General features: G+C 41.9%; 1 protein-coding gene across 2 annotated transcripts in view; it reads left to right on the forward strand.

Moving 5' to 3' along the window:
- NVL (nuclear VCP like) overlaps positions 1 to 24491 on the forward strand; it is a 97590-nt gene that overhangs the window by 51311 nt on the left and 21788 nt on the right. For both annotated transcript variants that reach the window (XM_081000133.1, XM_081000132.1), the window contains 13 exons: positions 784 to 857; positions 2546 to 2598; positions 4238 to 4334; positions 5041 to 5089; positions 6354 to 6620; positions 12564 to 12675; positions 12855 to 12931; positions 13779 to 13913; positions 14784 to 14885; positions 17002 to 17119; positions 19437 to 19581; positions 20699 to 20969; positions 22238 to 22456. In XM_081000133.1, the coding sequence (XP_080856259.1) occupies positions 784 to 857; positions 2546 to 2598; positions 4238 to 4334; positions 5041 to 5089; positions 6354 to 6620; positions 12564 to 12675; positions 12855 to 12931; positions 13779 to 13913; positions 14784 to 14885; positions 17002 to 17119; positions 19437 to 19581; positions 20699 to 20969; positions 22238 to 22456 (1719 nt within the window). The remainder of the gene's footprint in view (positions 1 to 783; positions 858 to 2545; positions 2599 to 4237; positions 4335 to 5040; positions 5090 to 6353; positions 6621 to 12563; positions 12676 to 12854; positions 12932 to 13778; positions 13914 to 14783; positions 14886 to 17001; positions 17120 to 19436; positions 19582 to 20698; positions 20970 to 22237; positions 22457 to 24491) is intronic.

Genomic DNA, 24491 nt, shown 5'->3' on the forward strand with positions numbered 1-24491 from the left:
CCATAAGCTGAGCCGCCTGGGCTTTTTTTTTTGCACCCTGGGCAAGGAAAAGCGTGCCTCTGAGCCTACTTAGATTGTTTTTGCCGCACTACGCCAACCCAGCAGCCGTAGCCTGGTCTCGCACATCCAGCATTAGGAGAGAACTGGGCGATCAAGTCCGTACGTAGCACTTTTGTTCTGCAGACCAAGTTGATTTTTATTTTACCTTGAACTGAATTAATATACAGTTGCGGGATAAATTTAAAGCCCCATCCTTACCATCTTCGGTTTGGAAATAAGTCCCAATGTGTCTGGCGGGATTGATTTGCGAGTGTATTTTGGAGTCATGCAGCCTAGGCGTGTTTATCATGTCTGCCGAGTTCAGTGGATTTTTAATCACATTGAACATCCTCCTCCTATGAAATCAGTGGGCATATTGCTATACCTGCAGTGAAACAGGTAGGCATGTCCTTGTCAGATAGCATAGGATTGGGCTGTTAGTCTTTAGTGTGAGATGGACAAGTTAAATGCTGATGGTAGAAGGTATTGTGCCATGCTTTTAGACCATGGGCTTCCAAATGGTTGAGCTGAGATGGAGTGAGTAAATAAATCCCTTGCTTCTCTTCACATTATCACAATTCACATTTGTAAAAAGCAGTGCTAGAACCTTCATACAATGAGCAATTGTTTATTTGATGTTTGTCTAAAAACTAAAAAACCACAATTGAATTTCATAAACCTATCACGTATGCAAATACTGTACTAAAGTTATTTTTTATATTTAAAAAATTGTATCAATTACAGTACCTGAAGAGTAACAAATGTGGCAAGTATGTTGACATTGGAGTTTTAGCTGCTGAGCTACAGAAAACATACAGGTAAGCGATTGAATTCTTACACTTGCTTGATGATAAACACAAGGACCGGGCTTATACAGAACTGTAAAGTGTGGTTTAGTATTATGTACATGAGCCTCAGGGACTCACATGCTTCTCCTTTCCCTGCTCCTATTTACAGTGATGCCAGTGGAGGAGCAGAGAATGGGGATTGGAAGTTTTTGTTTCCATTTTCAAATAACCACAATAGTTAATTTTGTCTAATCGCCATTTGTCCAGCCTCAGTGTTAGGGAAATAAGCCAACTTCAAGTCATGGTTTATTATCCTGGCTTTTTTTTTCTAAACCATGGGTAGGCAAACTAAGGCCCGGGGGCCAGTTCCAGCCCAATCTAAATCTTCTAAATCTAAATCCGACCCGCGGACGGTCCGGGAATCAGCATGTTTTTACATGAGTAGAATGTGCCCTTTTATTTAAAATGCATCTCTGGGTTATTTTTGGGGCATAGGAATTAGTTCATTCCCCCCCCCCCCCAAAAAAATATAGTCTGGCCTCCCACAAGGTCTGAGGGACAGTGACCAGCCCCCTGCTGAAAAAGTAAGCTGACCCCTGGTCTAAACTATAGTTAACACTAACAATGACGGATTGGATCCTAAAATTCCTAGGCACTCTGATGTGTCCTGATGAATAGCAGAGTCCCAGAAGTGTATATTTGTAGTGAATGTAGTAATAAAACACGCAGAGTTAAAGGTCTATTAGTAAAAGAAAAACTTACTAAAGGCAAAAAGGCTTCGTTACAAAAAAAAAAACTTCAGAGAAAAAACTGCAAACATGTGAGGTACAAATGAAAGTAAGAGAGAGAATGACCAGCTCGCTGAGCGCACAAATTTATCTCTCTTGGCTCAGCGTGACCTTGAGATAGTCAAAACAATATATGCAACAGAAATGAATATTCTAGAATGAACTAGAATCTTCCAGCATTTTCTAGTTTCTGCCATCAAAGACTTTAGCCATGACAAACAATAGTTCCAGATTTGGAAAAATAAATAATTTCCATTAGTTGGAAAAATAACAGAAAATGTTCCAGTCACCTTTTCAGGACTGTGCTGGAAGAGGAGAGCTCAGGACTCACCCAGGCTTAGGGCCCATTTACATATCCTCCCTCTGCCAGCAAGTTACTTGTGCTCTGCAGCATGGATAACTTATACTGGACATAAATGCTGGATGGAGTTAAGGAAAAGGTGAACCAACCTCTATCTCATAAGGAGAACCTTACACCTGTGCATGGTTCTGTTGAGTCTAAAGGGCCTCCCATGGTAGAACCCATGGCAGACTGAAGAATGATATGTTATTTGATAAAGAATGTACAGTTGAGTCACAACTTACGTGGGGGTTATGATCTGGGGTTAGCTTGTAAAGCAAAAATTGCATATAGTCAAAACACACTCTCCCTGCACCTCCAAACTCCTGAGGTGAGTGCAATGGCGGGTGAGATTGCTTACGTTCCCCGCTTCCTTTCCCCTGGCCAAACTGTAAAACTGGATTCATGCAAGTTAAGTACACATGAATTGCAAGTCAATTGTAATTTGGAAAGCAGCCCACTTTTGTTAAATATTGGTCCCAATATTTCCCTGTGTTTGACCTGAATAACTCAGGATAAGTCTTTGCTGGAAATGCAATATGTGCAGAAGAAGGCCTTCACTGAGACTAATGTATAAAATTGATTTCCAGTGCTGATTATGGACGAAGAAAAAGAAATGCCTTTAGAATACAGGTAGAGAAAGGTGAGTCCTTTTTTAATATTGAATTTGAAGCGAAAATTCAGTCCTCGGTAATGGGCTGGATGAGAGCCAAGAAACTGAAGCTCAAATCTAGAGAAGACTGAGACACTGCTGTTGGGTTGTTCCCTAGACTAGATGGATGGGAGATTGCCTGCTCTTGAAGGGGTTATACTTCCTCTGAAGAAGAGGGTACATAGTTTGGGGGTCCTTCTAGATCCTTTGCTGATGCTTAAGGCTCAGGTGACCTCACTGGTGTGGAGTATCTTCCATCAGCTTCAATTGCACCCATATCTGGACAGGAATAGCTTAACTTCTGTCTATGCTCCAGTAACCTCTAGGTTATGTTAGAATTCCTGCTCCATGATTGCAGTCATGGGATGTTTGTCTTTCACATGATGGTATATGTTTTGACTCCACAGAGTGGGAAGTGACAGAGACAGGATGCTTGTGTTACTGTGTTCCATGAAGTGGGGCTATTGTCCTTTGTTCTTTTTCCCTTTGCTGTCTGATGCTAGAGAGAGAGGGAGCCATGTTGCAGTGCTCCGTGTGTGTTTATATGTAAATAAAGTAGATTAGCCAAAATGCTGAGCTGCTGAGGTCTGTCACACAAGATGCGCAAACTCTGCGGATCCCTAAGTGTGCCAGTGTTGGTTGGCATCGGTCGCTGTGATGTTCGGGCTGAAGAAAGCTTTTGAAGCTCCCGAACGATCGGCTAGGAGGGAGGGAACATGCCAGTTGGGCATGTGTCTCTGCCAGGGTCCTACTCAAGTGTAGGCTGAACTACTGACAGGTTATACGTAGTGCTGCCTCTGAAGATGAAGTTGGAAACTTCAGCTGGTGCAGAATTCAGTGGCCAGGTTGTTTACCAGGGCAAGACTGTTTGAGCATATTACATTGACCCTGTCCTGACTGCGCTGGCTGCTGCTTTGTTTCTGGGCCCAATTCAAAGTGCTCGTTTTGAGATCTAAAATGGCTCATGACCTCAATACCTCATGGACCGCCTTTCCCCATATGAACTGACCCAGATCCTGAGATCATAATCTGAGGACCTTCTTCATATGCTGCCTCCATGAGACGTCTGGAGGGTGGCAACACAAGAATGGACATTTTCTGTGGTGGAATTCTCTCCCCAGTGAGGCTCTCCTAGTGCCTTCATGGCATATCTTTAGGTGACAAGAGAAAAGGTTTCTATATAACCAGGACTTTGCCTGATTCTATGGCCTTTTAAATGTGTTTGGAGGGGTTATTGGTTTGTTTTTGTTTTATTATGTATTTTGTTTTCTCATTCTGTATTTTTGTGTTGTGAACCGTCCTGTGATCTTCAAATGAAGAGTGGTATATAAATATAATAAAAAATCATTGCATCAAAGGTAGTTGTGGGTAATCCAAAAGTATCCTAAGATTCTGCCTGCTCCTCATCAAAATGGATCTAGGCCAGATTCACTGTGATGTGTGGATCCTAGGTAGATCTAACACTTACTTAGGCTATGGTCTTATTGAGGAGCTTTGAATTCATTGAGACTTCATTAAAAGTAAATAGGATTGTGCTGTTCAAAGTGTTTCTTCTTTTTGGTTTCACTATTGCCAAACGAGATGATGGGGTTCTGTGCTTTCATCTAGGTTTATTAATTTTATTCAACAGTTTTTGGGATAATCAATGATGAGCTGAAGTCTGAAGATTTAGCTGCTCTAGAGGATGAACATTTGGCGAAGAAAGCAAGACACAAAAGGGAGGAAGAGTAAGTTAAGAGTTAAGAACTTTTTATAAAGCCATGGAAATTAATTGGTCCAGGTCAGAGGTAACACTGCATGATCTCGGAACCATAGTTGGGCAATTCTCTCCTCCAGAGCAGATACTAACCCCTCTTTCTGTTTCCGAGCAAACTATGGGTAGTATTACAAATCATGTAGGAAACAGAATAGGGACGTGGTTGGCGCTGTGGGTTAAACCACAGAGCCTAGGACTTGCCGATCAGAAGGTCGGCGGTTCAAATCCCCATGACGGGGTGAGCTCCCGTTGCTCGGTCCCTGCTCCTGCCAACCTAGCAGTTTGAAAGCACGTCAAAGTGCAAGTAGATAAATAGGTACCGCTCCGGCGGGAAGGTAAACGGTGTTTCCGTGCGCTGCTCTGGTTCGCCAGAAGCGGCTTAGTCATGCTGGCCACATGACCCGGAAGCTGTACGCTGGCTCCCTTGGCCAATAAAGCGAGATGAGCGCCGCAACCCCAGAGTCAGTCATGACTGGACCTAATGGTCAAGGGTCCCTTTACCCTTTATCTTAGGAAACAGAATGCTGAACTAGATAGACCTTTGGTTTGATCTAGCAGGGCTCCTATGTCAGGGATGATGGCAGTTGCCATCCAACAGCATGTGAAAGGTCACAGGGTCTCTGTCTTAAAGAATAATGCCAAACATTGTTGTTAAAACATCCTTTCTTTTTCCTAAGTGATTCAGAAAGCTGCATGGATACTTCGGACACTGACACAGGACTCCCAGTAAGTGTGTCTGTGTTGGACTGTTGTCTGATGAAATGTATCTTTACTATGTGTTCTAAGAATAGTTTATAGTTCTGAAACCAAGTGTATGCAGTGGATATAGATGAAAAGCCTTCAATCAGTAGTGGCCAGCCTTTTCTTCAAATCTATGTGAGATTCAGGTAGGTAGCCGTGTATCTGAAGAAGTGTGCATGCACACGAAAGCTTATACCAAGAACAAACTTAGTTGGTCTCTAAGGTGCTACTGGACAATTTTTTATATATATTCAACTACGTGAGATGGACAGCGCCACTCCTGGTACAGTTCATGATCATACATACGTAGCTCCTGCCATCTAGTGGCTTGGACCGGTTTGCCTCTTATCTATTGTTTTTCCTATAATCCAAACGACAACGCTCCTGTCAAGGTGTGACACATACTGCTGCTTGTGTGACTTGTGACACTCACATTGCAAATTGATGTTGGAAAAGGTGTGCGAAAGCAACCCTGAAAGAGAAAGGTATCACAGAGAGCCAGAAAAATTATAATCCAGAACATTATAAATATATAAATTAAAGAAGTGTTATAATGGACTTCCTGAGTGATAAAACTAGGGTGGGAGGGCGATTGCAGGAAATACCCTACAGAAGGAGGAAAAGCTGGATACTATTTACAGCTAGAAATTTTCTGAAGTGCAGATGTCAGATATTTTGAATGATTACTTTATATGTAATTGGCAGATAGAGAAGCGGACCTTCTTTTTCTATTTCTTATTATTTTTATTATTTTCTTCTTGCCTTTCTTTTTCTTCTTTCTAGACTTACTTTTTCTCCTTATTCTTTTTCTTCTATTTTTTCTTTGTTAAGATATTTAATGTTTTAGTTTGGGGGGAGATATTTGATAATGTCCTGTGTTTTTCTTTATGTTCTAATAAAATTTATTTTTAAAAATATGGGTGAAAGTCAGCTACATATGTGCTTGTACCAAGTCTGCCTTCACCTGGGCAAAAATAAGAAGTGCATGTGTGACTAAAATGTATAAGTGTTATTTGTGAAGTCAGTTACTTGCTGGAGAACTCTTGCCTACCTGTATAGGCAAGAAGGCAAGGGGTTGGTTACAGATCTGGTATATTTATAAAGTACCATTCAGTATTTTATGCATCATGTATTCTGTAGTGTATTCTGTAGCACATGTATTCTGTAGCACACTAGTAAAAATAACTATGGTTTAAAAAATTCATAACCTTCCATTGATTCTTTTATAAATATATATTATATTTTTCAGCCCTCAAATCACATGAACTCCTCTTTGTTGACCTTATACCGGAAAGGAAATCCAGATTCTCTTCCAGCATCTCCCAAGAGTTCGCAGACAATGTCCAGCACTCCTTCACAGAAGCCTGGATCGAATAGGCTTCCCACTCAAGCGCCATCTGATACCAGGATCTCAGAAGGTGGCTGGTTTATTGATAAAACCCCAGACAGGAAAGAGGAAAACTTTTTTATCGACCTTTGTGCAGAAGAAAGCGATGGTTCTAAACAGATGGTTGAGGTAATGTCTTGACATTAGTGAGAATTTCTTCCCTCTTTCCTGTCCCATCACAAAAACTTAGGGTAAATAACAATAAAGCATACATCTAAAACGTACTATAAAAATAGTTTTAGGAAGCTATGTTATTGCAGAAACTAAAAGTCCTAAACTAGTATCACCTTCACCAGCTGAAGGCAGTTCTAATGTTGTGTTGTTATTAGCCCATTTCAGATGTTTTCAAAAACACATGGGAATGACAAATTATTTTACAGTTCAGTGCTCTTGGAGTTCAGTGAACATGCTCAGTCATTTGTTTATTTTTAAAAGAATATTCTGTATTTCTGCATACCACAAGATTCATCTGAGCGTGGGGATTTTTCCCACTTGTTTCTCAGTGGCCTGGTTTTGGTTCCATTTGTGTTCTCCTGAGTTTGCAGTGAGAGGGAATATCCTCACCAAAACTGAGACCATTTACACATCTTGTTGCATTGTATGATGATGATGCATAGCTTTGAGTAACAAGTTCCATGTTATGTTTTGTTATAGTGTTGGCACAAACCCTGTTCTTTGTTTTCAGCCTTGCCTTAGTATATGGCTGGCTGCACATCTGGAAAACATCATTGTTTAACTTTTGACACACGTTCAGACCTTCTTGGCCTTAATCCCTCTGTTGGCACATGTAAAATGCACCCCAAGGCTACGGGGGGGGGGGGGAACCATACAACCTTTTTTGTGCCTGTCTCCCACACCTTGCATGTTCCAGGTAGTCCTCAGCCTAGATGAGATGTGAATGGTCATGTGGTGTTTCAGGGTCCCTCTTCCTTAATCCAATGGAAAATCAGTGTTTTTACAGCTTTTTTGCTCAATTCTCACCCTATTTGAATGACTGAGAGAATTAATCAAAAAAACAAAACAAAAACCAACCATGCACATCAGGTTCTGGGGAGTCAACGGGCTTTTTGCAAAATGTTGTTTAAGGTTGTTAGTTGCTCATTATCTACAGCTGCTTAGCCCAGAACCTGTTTTTCTCAAGTTGCTTGAGAAAGCAGCACATAACGTGTAAAACAATATCTTGTCTATTTTATGACAAATTATAATGTTATTGGGGTCGATAGGACCACACAGGTTTCCAGACACCCTTATCTAGCTTGCATTGTTTAAACATTCGCCCACAAGGAAAGCCTTCCTTGTGACGCACTAAGACTGGGTTTGTCTAATCACATCATTTTGTGTAAAACTTTCTAATCTAGTCACTGACACCCCAACTGTTTACAGACAATCAGTAGCCTCACTTTGGCAGGTGGCCAGACTTAAGGGCAGCTCTCAGGGCCTTTCAGTGGCTCACTCACGAGTTACTAGGACTCATAAGTTCCTTGAACTTGTAACTTTGAGCCTGCAAGACAAGTACACTTAAATGACCGTGTCTTGGCTTTCCCCCCTGCAAGGATAAGCTTATACACTCTTAACATGCCAGCCAAACCCACAAGGTATGGCATAACAGTTTGGCTGTGCTGCGATTCCAAAGAAGAGAGAGAAACAGAGAGAGAAAGGGATAGAAAGAGAGAGAAAGGGAAGGAAGCTTCCCAACATCTAAGCCAAACAGAGAGCTGGTAAGTTAGTCATCACTCTGCCACCCACCGGGAAATAGCTAATAAAAGATTGACTGCAGTTGGCATGTTATAAAACAAACCAGAAATGCCTTGCTCACAAATCCAGAACGATCGGAGGCAGTTTTTATAGTTTTTAAGAATGTTTGGCACTTGAAATGAAGTAGATCAAGCAGATCAAGAGAAAGGGAAGGTTTGTGAAACCTGCAAGCAGGATTTGAGCCCAAGAGCACCCCCCTCCTGTAGTTCAGCAGCTGGTCTTGAGAAGCATTACTGCTTCCAATTGTGGAGTCAGAACATCGCCATCATGGCCAATAGCCTTTCATGGCCCTCTTCTCCCTGAATTTGTTCGATCCCCTTTTGAAGCCCTCTAGGTTGGTGGTGGTTGCTGCCTTCTGTGGGAGTGAGCGTCATAGTTTCACCATGCGCTGCATGAAGAAGTGCTTTTATCTCTCCTGAATTTTCCAACTTTCATTTTCCCTGGGTGTTTCTTGTGTTATGAGGGAGGGTGAGAACAAAATATATCTCCTTGCACTTTCTCCATACCATGCATAATTGTATCAACTTCTATCATGTCTCCACTTACTCACCTTGTCTCTGAACTTAAAAGTCCCAAATGCAGCATCCTTTCTTCATTGGGGAGTTGCTGCATCCCTTTCATCATTTGGGCTGCCCTTTTCTGAACCTTCACCAACTCTACAATACAGTGGTGCCTCGCAAGACGAAATTAATTCGTTCCGTGAGTTTTTTCGTCTAGTGAATTTTTTGTCTTGCGAAGCACGAAATCCCATAGGAATGCATTGAAATTCAATTAATGCGTTCCTATGGTCAAAAAAAGTCCAAACAAAGCCAAATTTGGTACAACAAGAGTTTATTAAGTGCTCTTTAAAGTCACACATACTGTAAAGAGCATTTCAAAAACTGAAGGAACAATAAATTAAGTTTCTAAACATGACAGAAAAACATTTAAAAATCAACAAAGTGTACAGTACATTTTCTAAGACTCTGGGGGACAACTCGAAGAAGGTACCTCTTCCACTCTTTGCTTCTTGCTGAAGAACCCCCTCCTCAACTGTTCCCCCAGCCACCCACCACACAGAAATTCAAATCCAGAAATTTTTTAAAAAAACAGCAGAGTGGCCCAATGGTCACAGAAAATCATAAAAATGCAGAAAAAAAACCACAAGCTTCCAGATTCTTGCAAACCCCTCCCCAACACCAAGTCCTTGAATTCCAAACACCCCAACCCAAAATCCAAAAACCCCCCCAAAAAAGAGGACTTCCGGGTCAGCGCCATCGGTGAATGGCGGAGTTCCTCCGATCGGAGGAACGGGCTCCGTGGAAACTGGGTCTTCCCGCCGCGGCGAAGGTGGGGACCCGCTAGAAATCCCAGGCGGAGGAAGCCTGGGAACGTGGGGTTCAGCAGGGCACCAGGAGCACCCCCCCTACTCACCGGGAACCCCATTTTGGGGCGCCGGAGCGAAGTGGGGTGAGCGGCGCGGTGCTGCGAACTGATTGCTATTTTCACAGAGTGAAGCCGCACAGCCATTGCCGGAGAGCGCTGACTTTTTCCTGTGGACAATTGGATTTAAAACAAGTACCCGTGAGTAGAAACGGAAAATTGGATCAAGAAATATCTTAATTTGGCATCGAAGCGGGAAGGTTCCAAACAGGAAGTCCGCCTTCCGCTTATTGTATATAGACTAAAGCAAAAACTTTGTGAGCTAAAGCCTGGAAAGCCGTTAAAAAAGTCTAAATTTCCTTCATTTAGAATTACTGAAACCCCCTTGGAAGCAGGAGAAAAGGGGGGGAACTTTCTTTAACCCCTGCAGGAGAGGGAGTGAAGAAGGATAAGTTTCCACCGTCTCTAACCTGGGAACGGGGTGTCAGAGACAGAAATAGTTGGAGAGGTTCATTGACTGTGAATGGAATACTTTGACAGATAGCTAAAGAAGAGAAATAAACTGATTCCAATGTTGCCTTTTGCATTCTAAAGAAACAAAATAGCTGAAAAATATCTGAAAAATGAAAGTAATTTTCCTTTGTTGGACTTGCCTTAAAAAAAAAAAAAATGGATACAAATAGAAATTGTCTCCTCTAGAGGGAGCTTGTTAAATTGTTGCTGCAGCATACTTGAGGACTCAACAGCTGTGAGATTAAGATCGTGGGACCAGTCTTTTCTGACCTTGACTAAAGATGAGCTGGGAGGAAGATTGGGTGCTTGCTTTATGCAAGACAAGTTCCTTGCTGGAACAGATGCACGAGAAGATGGATTTGATGAATGAGAAAATGGACTTGATGACTGTTGTGGTTAATAACTGTGGACAAACAGGGAACATTGATACAGAAACCATTCAGGGACCAACTCATGAATCTGTACTGACTGGGCAAGTGCAGAAGATAATGGAGGAGGATGTGGTTGCACCTCAAATAGTACAAATGGAGAGAGGCCCTACAGGAGCATAAGCCGCTGTCATTGAAGATTGAAGTTGGAGCGGGCCAGGGGGAGTTTGGAGCTGAGGAGGTTCGTAACTTTGGAGAGACCTTGAAATATGCTTTTAAATACTTTTTGGATTACATTGATGACTGTGGGGAGTGGGACTGTGGGGAATGGGCGGGTTTGATGAAGGGAGATGGAGACAATTTTGGGTTGGAATCCCCCAGAGACCTACTCCTCAATGAGAAAGGAAAGAAATTAAGAAAGAGACCAACAAAAGACAAGGAAAAGGGCAAGTATAAACAAGAAGAAGAAGATCTGCAGAAGGGACATGGAAGAGACTTAAGGGCCTCGGACATAAGGCTTCCAGGTTGATGGACTAGATGGAATGGACAGTAAGGACTGACACGACCCGAGACCAGGAAGAAGAGATGTTGGATGAAGATTGGAAGAAAATTTATAAAGAAAATTTTTTATTTAGGGAATTAGCCTAAAATCAATGAATATTAGGGGAAATGTTGGAATGAAACTATATGACTCTAGCAGAAATGATATCAGGAGTTATGTCTATTTGAGTATTAAGATTCAAGCTTTAAGGTATTTTATGGTAAGATAAGGTTAAATAAATTAAGGTAATTTGAATAACAGAATATGGGGAAAGATGGAAAGGATTTGTTGAGCTAATTATTAGGTTAAATTGTTAAGATAAATTATTTAACAAAAATTGAGAAAGATGGAAAGAATTTGCTGAAATAACTAATTAAACTAGAATACAAAAAGGGAGGTGTGAGGAGGTCAATGAAACAAGCAAATGGAAGTTAAAGATATGTAATTTGGGATTTGTGTCTTTTTTTCTTCCTTTTTTATCTTTTTGCTGTATTGCTGTATTGTTGTATTGGTTTTTGCGTTTTTTCTTCTTTTTTATGTATTGTAGTGTTGTTTTTTATTAATTCTGAAACTATTAATAAATATGATTTTAAAAAAAACAAAAACAAAAAAAGTTTTAAAAGTTTAAAAGAAGTTTTGGAAAAGCTTCAAAAATCACCAAAGTCTTTAAAAACCTCAAAAAAGGCTACCACACCGCGTTCTATGAGTTGCTCCTCGAAGTCAAGTCGCAACTGTATTAACAGTGTTAAGAAAAAGGAAACAAACTTGCAAGACGTTTTCGTTTTTCGTCTTGCGAAGCAAGCCCATAGGGAAATTTGTCTTGCGAAGCAGCTCAAAAAACGCAAAACCCTTTCGTCTAGCGAGTTTTTCGTCTTGCGAGGCATTCGTCTTGCGGGGCACCACTGTAACCTTTTTGAGCTGAGGCAGTCACAGGAACATTATGCTTAAGTAAAAGTATTATCTGCCCTCATCATGCAGTTGTGTAATGTGATTGTACGTAGGCTATTTGTGTTATGTAGCATGTGTTGTTACCAGCAATCCACAACTCTTCATATTGTACTTCATATTGTGCAGCTATTGGTGGAATCCAAACCGTGTCTTAACGGAAGTAAGTCATACCGAATTCAATTGGGCTTTCTTCCCAGTGGTTAAGATTGCAGCCCATTAAATGTATGTTGATGGTATATTAAAAACTGGGGGATTAGTCAAGCCCAAACTACTGCTTGTGTTGTTTTTTGTCCCTGTTGGGGTAACCCTAATAACTTGTGTGCAGCTATATTTTTTGCTAGAAAAGGGAAAGTCTAAATGAATACTTTACATTTTTTAAAGCTTGCAAATGATGTCATACTTAATAACTTCCGCTGGGCATTTCATTGGCATTTCCTTCTTGGGGTACATTTGGCTTACCAGTTCATTTTTCTATTGATTGAGTTTAAAGGTTTTTTTTTAAAAAAAATTTTTACTGCTTTTGGTGTGGCTTACTGGGTAAAGAATATCAGCAGACTAAATAGAAAAATCTTATTTGTACTCTAGGATTCAAAAGACATTTCCTTTCTGGAGAAACCCAAGAGGAAGAGAAGTAAAAGGAGGAACGAATCTCAGGAAGTAGATGAAGAAATAGAATCTGCTTTGAGGAAACAGAAGAGTAAGAGACATTCCACTAAAGAATATTTAAACAAAAACACAAGAAAGCCACTGCTTATTCCTCTGGCTCTTTTGTAAATGTAATACCTTGTTCTGTCCCGTGCTTTCCATGTACTTGATGAGAATACCTCGCAGATTGTGTTCTCGCTGTCCTAGTAATATCTCCATTTTTCCTTACAGTTAAACAGAAAGGGTTTGAGCTGAGAACTTCTTCTGTGAAGTTTGAGGATATAGGAGGCAATGATGACACTCTGAAGGTTAGAGTTAACTAAACTCTCTGGGCGGGATTCAACTAATGAGTGCCATCAGTGGAAGCCCTGCGCAAAGACAGTGCTCTCCCTCAACCCTGCACTTTGCGAAAATGGCTTTGAGTGGCTCAGGAGAAACCCACAGGGTAGGAGGAGGGGCTGTTGTGACTGGCAAGTTGAAAAGCTTGCCATAAGAGAGCAGTCACCTTAGCTCAACATTGAATTCCTTCCTCTGACTGGATAAAAGTTGTCAAGAAAATCACTTATACAGTGAAAGAGATGAGCATCTACATAATGCTGAGGGTTGTTTCATGCAGCATTATTTAGGTGTAAGGCTATTTTTAAAAGCTGTAATCCACAAATCCTGAATCAGTGCTTTGCCTCACAGTAAAAGAAATTAAAACTCTATTCTGAGCTAACCCCAGTTTAGCTGTAAAAAACTAAATTATACTTGCTTTATTGCATGATTCTGCTTTTGCTAGCAGTAGGAGGGTAAACTGAAGCACTAGCCTTAGATACCTTAGGAATGCTATGATTGCGCCAGGCATTGTTCACAGACTTTCAAGCATATCTTCAGCTTCAGGGCTGAAGACTTCCATGGCTTAAAATGAAAGGTGCGCTCTGACCCAAGTGCTATCTCTGCGCTTGTGATAAAGACACATAGTGCTGTTAATAACATTTGCAAAGATGAGATAATGCAGAATTTACTTATTTGCATTGGTCGGAATCCCTTCACTGGTTGGGTGTGATCTCATATGGTGACAGGGCAGGAGAACACAGAATTCTGGGAGGATGTGGAAACTGTTAACCGTTACAAAAAGTAAGATAGAACAATTTTTTCCCATTTTCACTGTAGGAAGTGTGCAAGATGCTGATACATATCTGTCATCCTGAAGTATACAACTATTTAGGAGCTGTTCCACCTCGAGGATTTCTCTTGCATGGACCACCAGGGTGTGGGAAGACGTTATTAGCTCAGGCAATTGCTGGGGTGAGACTATTGGTGTATACTTTTTCTTTCTCTGCCTTCAAACCTCAGGTATATTTGTATTTTTAATGCAGGCAGAGATGGTTTTAGGCATTGTCTAATATGTATGTGACTGCGTACGTGCACATCGCACCGAACCTGGAAGTGACCCCAAAAATCACAAAAAGGTCACAAAAGGGGCAGGGGTGGAATGGGGTGCTTGCAGGTATTTTCAGTGGTGTTTCAAATATGCGCGGTTTCACTTAAACACATGGTGCTTTGGAACATAGCCTCCACATAAATGGGAAGTTGCCTGTATACCAGTACTTCTGCTAGTTCTTGCATTCAAGATGTTATAGAATGCATTGCAGAGTAATAGCTGATGAAGCTCAAAACCTGCATTAAAAAAACAAACCTCCGTACAGCATTTCTGTAGCATCTTGAAAGACAGCGCTAGTGGAAGCACTGTGAACAACACTGTAAAATGTTGAAGCTGTATGGGCCTCTTCCTGCTTTGTATGTCATGGTGCCCAGTACTTTTTTGAATAGAGGGGAAATAATTTTGATACACAAGTTCTCTCTTCTCTTCCTGCAGGCCAGGCCTCCCAGGAGGTCATTGGGCTGCAATCTAGGGTCTCCTCAATGGTTGCCTTTCCTTGTCTTTTAAATGGTACTTTACAAGGGAGTAGTACATGCTGGATAACTGCAAAATCTCATGACACTGTTATCTGTTAAAGTCTTTTTGTGCGTTGCCCATTGAATCAAGGTGTGATATTACTCTCCCTTCCACCATTCAGCCCTCCACGGTAGAGGCCCCTGTAAAATGCCTGAGCCTTGGTAAGTGTCTTTCCTACAATAATCTTGTTTTGTGTTCATTTGTGTTTGTTTTTTTAGGAGCTTGAACTGCCAATACTCAAAGTAGCTGCTACTGAGATTGTGTCGGGAGTATCTGGTGAATCGGAACAGAAGCTAAGGGAACTGTTTGAGCAAGCTGTGGTAAGACCAGCAGGAAAGAGTCTTAAAGCCTTTTATTAATTCACTTGACTCTGAATCATTTCTACACACAAATTTAAATGTGGAGAAAGGTGCATCCTCATCTAACATCCTGACAGGAAGGCAAATTTCCATGTATCAGAATACTAACTGTAGGATGGCTGTAAAATTGTCCCACTTATTTTTGTAAAAAATAATATATAGCTGAAATGCAACCTCTTTATGTTGTTGTTTAGTCATTTAGTCGTGTCCGATTCTTTGTGACCCCATGGACCAGAGCACGCCAGGCTCTCCTGTCTTCCACTGCCTCCCACAGTTTGGTCAAACTCATGCTGGTAGCTTCGAGAACACTGTCCAACCATCTCGTCCTCTGTCGTCCCCTTCTCCTTGTGCCCTCAGTCTTTCCCAACATCAGGGTCTTTTCCAGGCAGTCTTCTCTTCTCATGAGGTGGCCTCATGCTGGTGCCTCAGCTTCAGGATCTGTCCAGTGAGCACTCAGGGCTGATTTCCTTCAGAATGGATAGGTCTGATCTTCTTGCAGTCCATGGGACTCTCAAGAGTCTCCTCCAGCACCATAATTCAAAAGCATCAATTCTTTGGCGATCAGCCTTCTTTATGGTCCAGCTCTCACTTCCATACATCACTACTGGGAAAACCATAGCTTTAACTATACAGATCACTGCCTTAGATCACTGCCTTGCCGTGGTGAAGGGGCTTGAATAATTCAGAGAAGCTATGAGCTATGCCGTGCAGGGCCACCCAAGATGCACAGGTCATAGTGGAGAGTTTTGACCAAACGTGATCCACCCGGAGGAGGAACCGGCAAGCCACTCCAGTATCCCTGCCAAGAAAACTCTATGGACAAAGACAACAGGCATATAAAAAACCTCTTTATAGCTTCTATTAAAAATCTGCACTCAATAGAATCAAAACCTTTTTCTGCATTAGAATTAAAACCCAAATATTGCCTTTGCTGCCAAGTGTAGTTTTTCTAACATTTCATGATGGTTGTCCTCCAGCTATAAATTTTGTTCAGTATGGTCTCTAAGAAACTTATTTGCTAAATAATATTGCTGCCAAAATCAAATGATCTGCATTCAGCAGGCATGTAGATCTTTATGATTCTAGTTTCTCCAGGTTCTTTTCTACTTTGAATTAGGATGTGTCTGTTTCTTTATATAGTCTGTTATGCAAAAGGTTTTAGAGGAAGTTGTTTTAATGTGTGTCATATTCTAGCTCTGACAGTACAATAACTTCTTTTGAAACTATTCAGACAATACACAGTGCTTATGAGTTTGAAGGTCACTTTCTCTTTAGTTTAATGCTGGACATTTTGTATTGTCCAAACATAGTGGTGTGTTTCGGTAATTGGAATCAACTTCCTTTTATTGACTCAATCCACAGTCAAGCAGCTCTAAAAGTGGTGCATATGCCAGTTTAGCATTGCACCGCCATGTTCCTTATTAAAACCTGTATTTTCCTGCAAAGGAGAAAAGCTATTTTGGTTTTGAATAGTAGTTTTTTCTCCATATAGTAGTAGTAGAAATAAAATGATGGCTTATGAATAGACACAGAAAAGGGTGCAGTCCAAATCCATTAACTCAGTGGGGGGGGGGGGGGATTGGGGGGGGGATATTGGATTTGACCAATACTGCATCTTTCATTTTTGTATTAGTGCTGCTGTTAGTCCATGCAAAAGGGGGGAAACTGTTTATTGAATGGATTTGGTAAAAATAAAAATAAGGAAGCACCTGCAATTATTAATTGTGGCTCAATGTGTTGGGGAAGCAGAAGGTGCAAGGGGACATTATTTTGATAACTCTCATTCATTCTGTCACACCCCGACTCTCTTTTCATGTGTGTATGTCCCGTTCAATTTTATTACGCTTATACCTTTGGTAGATACCCTATGCAGACCTCTTTCCAGCACAGAGCACTTGCTAATATATATCCGATTGGGTGAAAAGTTTTGTTTTAACTTTTAACAGTTGGTACCTTGCTGTTCTTTCAACAAGTATTTATTTGAAATTATAAAACAAAAAAATCATAATATGCTAAGAGTTACTTAATCATTTTCTGTGTTTGTGCTGATTTCTTTTTTTATCATTATTATTTCTAGGCCAATGCGCCATGCATCCTCTTCATAGATGAAATTGATGCTATCACACCCAAGAGAGAAGTTGCCTCAAAGGACATGGAGCGGAGAATTGTAGCGCAGCTTCTGACTTGCATGGATGGTCAGGGCTTTTTTATTCTAGTAAAAGTTCTCTATCAAACCTGCTTTTTAAATTGGATCTTGCTCTTTAGGTGAAATTTCAGCTGAATATCATGTCAGCTGCAGATTTCCAAGTACCAAATCAGCAAATTACAGAGGGGTAATTTGTGATAATCTTTACCGAAAGCACAAAAAAGTGGGGTGTGTATCTTGTGGCACCTTAAAGACTAATTGATCTGTCATGGCAGGAGCTTTCAAAGGCCAGAACTCACTTTGTCAGATGCATTAGATACTTTTCAGATCACAACTGTGTTTATACATGCTAATAGGTCCAGTGTTGAACCTCTAATCTTCCACATGTTGAAGGACTCTAAATTCAATCAGCCACAACCAGCATGATCAGACATGCTGGGAGCTGAAGTATACCAACATCTGTATACCTGGTATAGATAGAAAAATGTGCCAGGAGACCACAATGTCAAGCAATGTAAAAGGCAACAGTTGGGTGTGTCACAGTATTATGCAGAGAGCACAGATGAGTACAGAATCCAGTGAATTGAATGCATAAGGACTAGTTAGCCTGGTAATGACTTTCAAAAGAGCAACTCAGTAAGAGGTGTTACCACCAATCAGCATTTCTGAGTAAATTAACACTATCGTTGCTATTCTGAAGGGTCATTTAGCATACACAAAAACTGGTTAAATTTGTCACAAAACTCCCTCCTTTATATTCTTCTCCCGCTCCAATTGTAACTGTGTGTCTTCTTGACAACTGAGACCACAAAAGTGTATGCAGTAATAAGATTTGTTAATCTCTAAGCTGTTGCGGGTGGCGCTGTGGGTTAAACCACTGAGCCTAGGACTTGCCAATCAGAAGGCTGGCGGTTAGAATCCCCGTGACGGGGTGAGCTCCCGTTGCTCGGTCCCTGCTCCTGCCAACCTAGCAGTTCCAAAGCATGTCAAAGTGCAAGGAGATAAATGGGTACCGCTCCGGCGGGAAGGTAAACGGTGTTTCCGTGCGCAGTTCTCGTTCGCCAGAAGCGGCTTAGTCATGCTGGCCACATGACCTGGAAGCTGTACGCTGGCTCCTCGGCCAATAAAGCGAGATGAGCGCCGCAACCCCAGAGTCGGCCACGACTGGACCTAATGGTCAGGGGTCCCTTTACCTTTAAGTGTTGCAAGACTCTTTCTGATAAGTAGGTGTTGTAAGATCAATAGTGCAGAGACAATTGCTCCGCCCATGTACTATATCAAGGGCTAGAAGGCAAATTAAAACACACCACAACATGGGCAGATACTATTCCCGTCAACTTGGATGTGTGACTAGCAGGTCAGCACTTGTTAAGCTTGGTTGGGCCTTGAACTTGCCACCCCAAGACTCTTGAGAAAAGGGAGTTGGGACCCACCCCACCCCTTTACCTCTGTTGTAAATCCAGCCCAATGCCTCCAGTACCTGTCCAAACGGTTGTGATGAATTATAGAAAGCTATAACAACCCAACAAATGCTGTTGCTACGGGAAGGGCAAAAGGTCTACTTCGTGAAGCCAACTGGGAGAGCATAAAATTCCTTCCCAGCCTTGGCAAGTGATGTTTGTCCATAGCAAGATCATGAGCAAAACTGCAACATGACAACTGGTAGAAGGCGAGTCGGTGTCAGTACTAGTGGGACCCTAAATTTATAGCTTGGGCACGGGACAGAAGGAAGTGGTTCTCGCGCCACCTTGCACTGAGGCCCTGTTCCCCAGAAGCCAACTGGTGTAGCCAGGAAGCAGGATTGAATTCTCTGTGCATCTGTTGATTGGCAGGGAGTTCAATCCTGATCAGAAAGGGTTTTGCACTGAAATCCCGGCTAAAGGTCTCACAGCCCCATTTCATTTTAATGGAAACTGCTTTCTGCTCCTGGAGCAAGGTGAGCAAGCTTGGATCTCTTGCCCATCACCTGCTTTTGGGAGATGCATGCCTTACTGCCCGTGAGGTGCTTCAAAGTCCCGGTGTTTGGACTTTTAAATGCCAAATCGGGTGATTGACAGGCAGGTGGCCCTGCCCCCTGTCAGTCTTGGCCTATAAGGCCAATCCTGTTGGAGATCTAGCATGCTGAGTTTCCTTACCTGTTTTATGTGTTCTTCTCTCCTAGCCCAGTATTATCACTGCCAAAGAGCTATAGCAGACATGCTGCGCAGTCCCAGCATTCCCTGTAGCATCATCACTAGTAAAAGTTGGTGGTACACACCTGAGTTGTGTACTGAGGGTATATAGCACAAATAATCCTTTCCTAACAGCAACGCGTACTTTCCTTTGCCAGTTCCCTGTGAGTTTATTGTTTTTCCTTCATCTTTCAGACTTGAATAATCTGGCTACTGCTGCTCAGGTCCTAGTAATTGGGGCAACCAACAGACCAGACTCGCTGGACCCAGCTCTGCGACGTGCAGGAAGATTTGATCGAGAGATTTGTTTGGGGATTCCGGGTGAAGCAGCCAGAGAGAAGTGTGTGAGCTTTGCTTTTAAAGTTGTTGATTTTTTTAAAAAAATGTTCAGTTTATGGCTTGCTAGCTCTTGAATCCAAAAGTTTCTCTTAAACTTTTAACTAAAAAAGAGCAAATATAGCTGCTGCTTCTGTTGTAGTACAGGAAAAAGTCTGTGTCAGATTTTTCCCTGTAGCATAGACGTCCCAATTCAGACATTTGGCCAATAAAGCAATAATACGGAAAGAGTAGCATGTGTGAGATTTTGATCAGCTCCTGCCCATCTGGAGCTGATACAGGCTCGTCTTATCTTGAGCCCAAGCAGAGCGTAGTCACACAACGAAAGGATAAGTAGGTAATGTGCTACATCCTGAAGTTTATTTACAAGCTATGCTGAGAGCATACAGATATACATCTTGCCTCTGTGAGAGCAGAGAAGCAACTCCTCTTGACACAAAGAAACCGAGACAACACTGAAAAACAGGAAACCAGTGTACGTCACATCCAGTCTCCCATTCCCATGGGAACCCAACAGTAACTCTGACTGTGGAATGTAAACAATGTCTTGTGACAAGCACTTTTGCTGCTCAGTGAGGGAAATAGAAACCAATAGCATGGCTTGTTTAGGATTTTTTGAGGAGTCGATGCCTTCATGCTATGTTTTCTCATAGATTTGTTTATTTTCTATTCAGATGCTTTGGTTTTGGTTCACCTATTACAGGAGTAAGCAGATTAAGGGCTTGTGGGATCTACTTCACTTTTTACTAGGACCTCGAGACTCACCCTGGTGCAAAAGACAATAGAATTAAAGAACTCTGAGCCCAGGAAACTTGCTTTGAGTAACAGACTAAAAATCTATTCAGCAGTCTAATTTGGGACACTGGAGTGGGAGGGAGAACATTAATTTTGTTACTGGTATTGTTTAAAGTTTAAGCAATGAAAAAATGGAGCATTCCTGTGGATCTTCTGCAAATCATGCAGAAATCCACCAAAGTTTAATAAATTATAAATATCTCTGCCCCTTTCATAAGCTCTGGGACAAATAATTCAATAACTTATGATTTTCTTTCTTTCTTTCTTTCTTTCATTTGTAAAGACTAAAACTGTAGTAACTTCTTCCTTTTTCTTCCCTTTGCCAGAATTCTGAAGACATTGTGTCGAAAACTTAGATTGCAGGAATCTTTTGACTTTGGTCATTTGGCTCATTTGACCCCAGGCTACGTCGGTGCTGATCTCATGGCACTGTGCCGTGAAGCCGCAATGTGCACTGTGAATAGAGTTCTCGTTAAGCTGGAGATGGAGCAGCACAAAGTCCCGAGAAATAACGAAAGGTCATCTGGACAAGACATGGAAAAGGATACTGAGGAGCTTGTAAGACAGGTTATCAAAGAGCCAGATCTTCCCACTATGGTATGTATTTTCTTTGTATCCTTTCCCTGTATCCTACTAGAACTCTTCCTTAACTTTTAATATTTCCCATTTGGTATATGCATTAGTCTTTCCTTCATTGGGGCAAACTTTGCAAAAGCCTGAGAATGGTCTATTAGGAGATGCATGTGGTCCTCCATATGTTGCTGAACTACAATTCCCATCAGCCCTAGCCAGCATGGCCAAAGGTTAAGGTTGCTGGGAGCTGTAGTCCAAGAATGTTTGGTGGGCCAAAGGTTTCACAGCCCTGAACTATAACATCACAAAGTAGCAAGCAAACTTTTGAGTTCTCCAAACTCATTTTTGGACTGGATGTTCAGTAAAATGATGAGGGAGAACCAGATATACTTCCCTGAGTTTGTTGGAACAAGCGTGGGATTAAAATGTGGTAATTATAATAGTTTAAAAAAACTCCTTTAACCCTCTCCTTGTAGTGTACAATTTTCAGGGCTGGTGGGATCAGTTGATGATGAATAAACTTTTATTTACTTATTTACTTCTTTTATTTACTTATTTAGGAAGAATTTATGAACCACTTGATTTTTTAAAAAACCTAAGCAGTAATCAATAATATAAAAATAAATTTATGTACATTTATTTTTAGAAGAATAAAGATGTGTTAAATTGAAGGGCAAGACCATTAATAAATGGCAAAACCTAAAAGTACAAGGAGCAGTGCAAATATGTTCAATTAAAGAGATTTTTTTCCTTTTTTTAGAAAAGAGCCTTGGCTTCTAAGGGTCATGCATAAGCAAAAAAACAAAAACAGAACCATAAACTTTTATTGCGCTAGCCAAAGGCCATGCCATCTTCCAAAGAAGGGGGGGAAAACAGCAGTAGCTATGCATGCAGTAAAGCCATGATCAAATCCACCAGAATTCCTTATTACGCAGAATAAAAAGTAATTCTCAAAAGAAATATGCAGATTAGATCTTGGCGTCTCCTTCATAAGCCAGTAAAACATGAATCTCTGGCCTTCTCTTGGAATACATAAACACATTAATGGAATGCAAGACAGTGAATTGCCTACTAAAGTTAATTAGTTTGTGCTTGTCTTGAACTCAATTGTTCCTGCAATATTTCACTACAAAAGGATTCTGTAAAGTAACAGTAGTCTTTGGCCAGTTTCAAGCATGTTGTAATCAAACTCCTGCCTTCATTGTTATTTATCCATACATGATTAAACTTTAGGGGATTCTCCCTCTAACCTGTTCTTGTATTTCCTGCTACTCCTGATCTTTCTTCTCTAGGATGAATTGCAGAGGCTACTCCAGTTGCTAAAGGAACCAGACCCCCTTGGGGAAGATCAGCTGCAAAAGCTATGCATTGAGTTGAATGATTTCATTGTTGCGCTCTCTTCGGTGCAACCCTCTGCCAAGAGAGAAGGCTTTGTTACAGTCCCCGATGTGACGTGGGCGGATGTGGGCGCCCTGGAGGATATTCGGGAGGAGCTCACCATGGCAATACTGGTAGGGGCTGGACACTGCTACAAAGTCCTGTTAATGCACGCGAGGCTGAAATAGCTTCTGGAGGTTAAGCAGTGCGATTCTGCCAGGGCATTTTTGCAGTTTTTTTGCTTGAAAGAATATGAGAGGAAACGAGTTGCATTCTTGGCCTATCAAGTTTGCGGGAGCAAGAAATGGTGTGGTGGTTTCACTTGGAAATGGAGGCTTATTGACTAAAGTGTGACATTATAATTACCGTATTTTTTGCTCTATAAGACTCACTTTTTTCCTCCTAAAAAGTAAGGGGAAATGTGTGTGCATCTTATGGAGCGAATGCAGGCTGCGCAGCTATCCCAGAAGCCAGAACAGCAAGAGGGATCGCTGCGCACCGATCCCTCTTGTTGTTCTGGCTTCTGAGATTCAGAATATTTTTTTTCTTCTTTTCCTCCTCCAAAAACTAGGTGCGTCTTATGGTCTGGTGCGTCTTATAGAGTGAAAAATACAGTAGTCAGCAGCTTCCTTATCCAGTCAAGTCAGAATGTAGTTTGAGGAAACAGTAAGAGGAAGCAGTACATAGAAAGGAGACATTGAAGTTCCAAGTAATTATTTCTGTCGGACTCCAGCACCAATGAGTCTTGGCCAGGCCTAGCTAATGGTCAGAGAGATAGGAGCCATAGTCCTGCAGCAGTTGGAAGGCCACAGGTTACCCCATCACTTGTCTGTAGTATAGTCCTCTTGAGGACTGAACTGTTCCTTTTTTAAAAGGAGAAACAAGTGCTATAAAGAGTAACTGCAGTGTGCAGACAGCTGTTACCAGAGATTTGGATGGAGGGAAATACAGACACTCCCTGAGTTGGTAATGCATAAAAACAAACCAGTCCTTTTTTAATTTAAGCTTGAGATGTGTAGGTGTAACACTGGCTCCCTATATCCCATGGTTTACAAATTGGGCGCCAGGCTCAGGAATAATAATAATAATAATAATAATAATAATAATAATTCATTATTTATACCCTGCCCATCTGGCTGGCTTTCACCAGCCACTCTGGGCGGCTTCCAACAAAACACTAAAATACAATACCCTATTAAACATTAAAAGCTTCCCTAAACAGGGCTGCCTTCAGATGTCTTCTAAAAGTTTGGTAGTTATTTTTCTCTTTGACATCTGGTGGGAGGGCATTCCACAGGGCGGGTGCCACTACCGAGAAGGCCCTGTGCCTGGTTCCCTGTAACTTGGCTTCTCGCAGTGAGGGAACCGCCAGAAGGCCCTCGGTGCTGGACCTCAGTGTCTGGGCAGAACGATGGGGGTGGAGACGCTCCTTCAGATATACTGGACCAAGGCCGTTTAGGGCTTTAAAGGTTAGCACCAACACTTTGTGCTCAGACACTTTGTGTCTCCCTCCAACCTGACACAACACTTTGTGAATTGTGCTCAGAAACGTACAGGGAGCCAGTGCAGGTCTTTCAAGACCGGTGTTATATGGTCTCGGCGGCCACTCCCAGTCACCAGTCTAGCTGCCGCATTCTGGATTAGTTGTAGTTTCTGGGTCACCTTCAAAGGTAGCCCCACGTAGAGCGCATTGCAGTAGTGCAAGCGAGAGATAACTAGAGCATGCACCACTCTGGCGAGACAGTCCACGGGCAGGTAGGGTCTCAGTCTGCGTACCAGATGGAGCTGATAAACAGCTGCCCTGGACACAGAATTTACCTGCGCCTCCATGGACAGCTGTGAGTCCAGAATGACTCCCAGGCTGTGCACCTGGTCCTTCAGGGGCACAGTTACCCCATTCAGGACCAGGGAGTGCCATGTTGCCCCACACCAGAGAACCAGTAGCTGCTGGGAGCTTGCTTCTCTTCCTAATAAAAAGCCCAGCAAAACTGACAGCTTACCATATTTTTTGCCCCAAAAGACTCACTTTTTCCCTCCTAAAAAGCAAGGGGAAATGTGTGTGCGTCTTATGGAGCGAATGCAGGCTGCGCAGCTATCCCAGAAGCCAGAACAGCAAGAGGGATTGCTGCTTTCACTGCGCAGCAATCCCTCTTGCTGTTCTGGCTTCTG

Source organism: Podarcis pityusensis (genome assembly GCF_964106645.2).
Source record: "Podarcis pityusensis genome assembly, chromosome: 3".
Lineage (NCBI taxonomy): Eukaryota > Metazoa > Chordata > Lepidosauria > Squamata > Lacertidae > Podarcis > Podarcis pityusensis.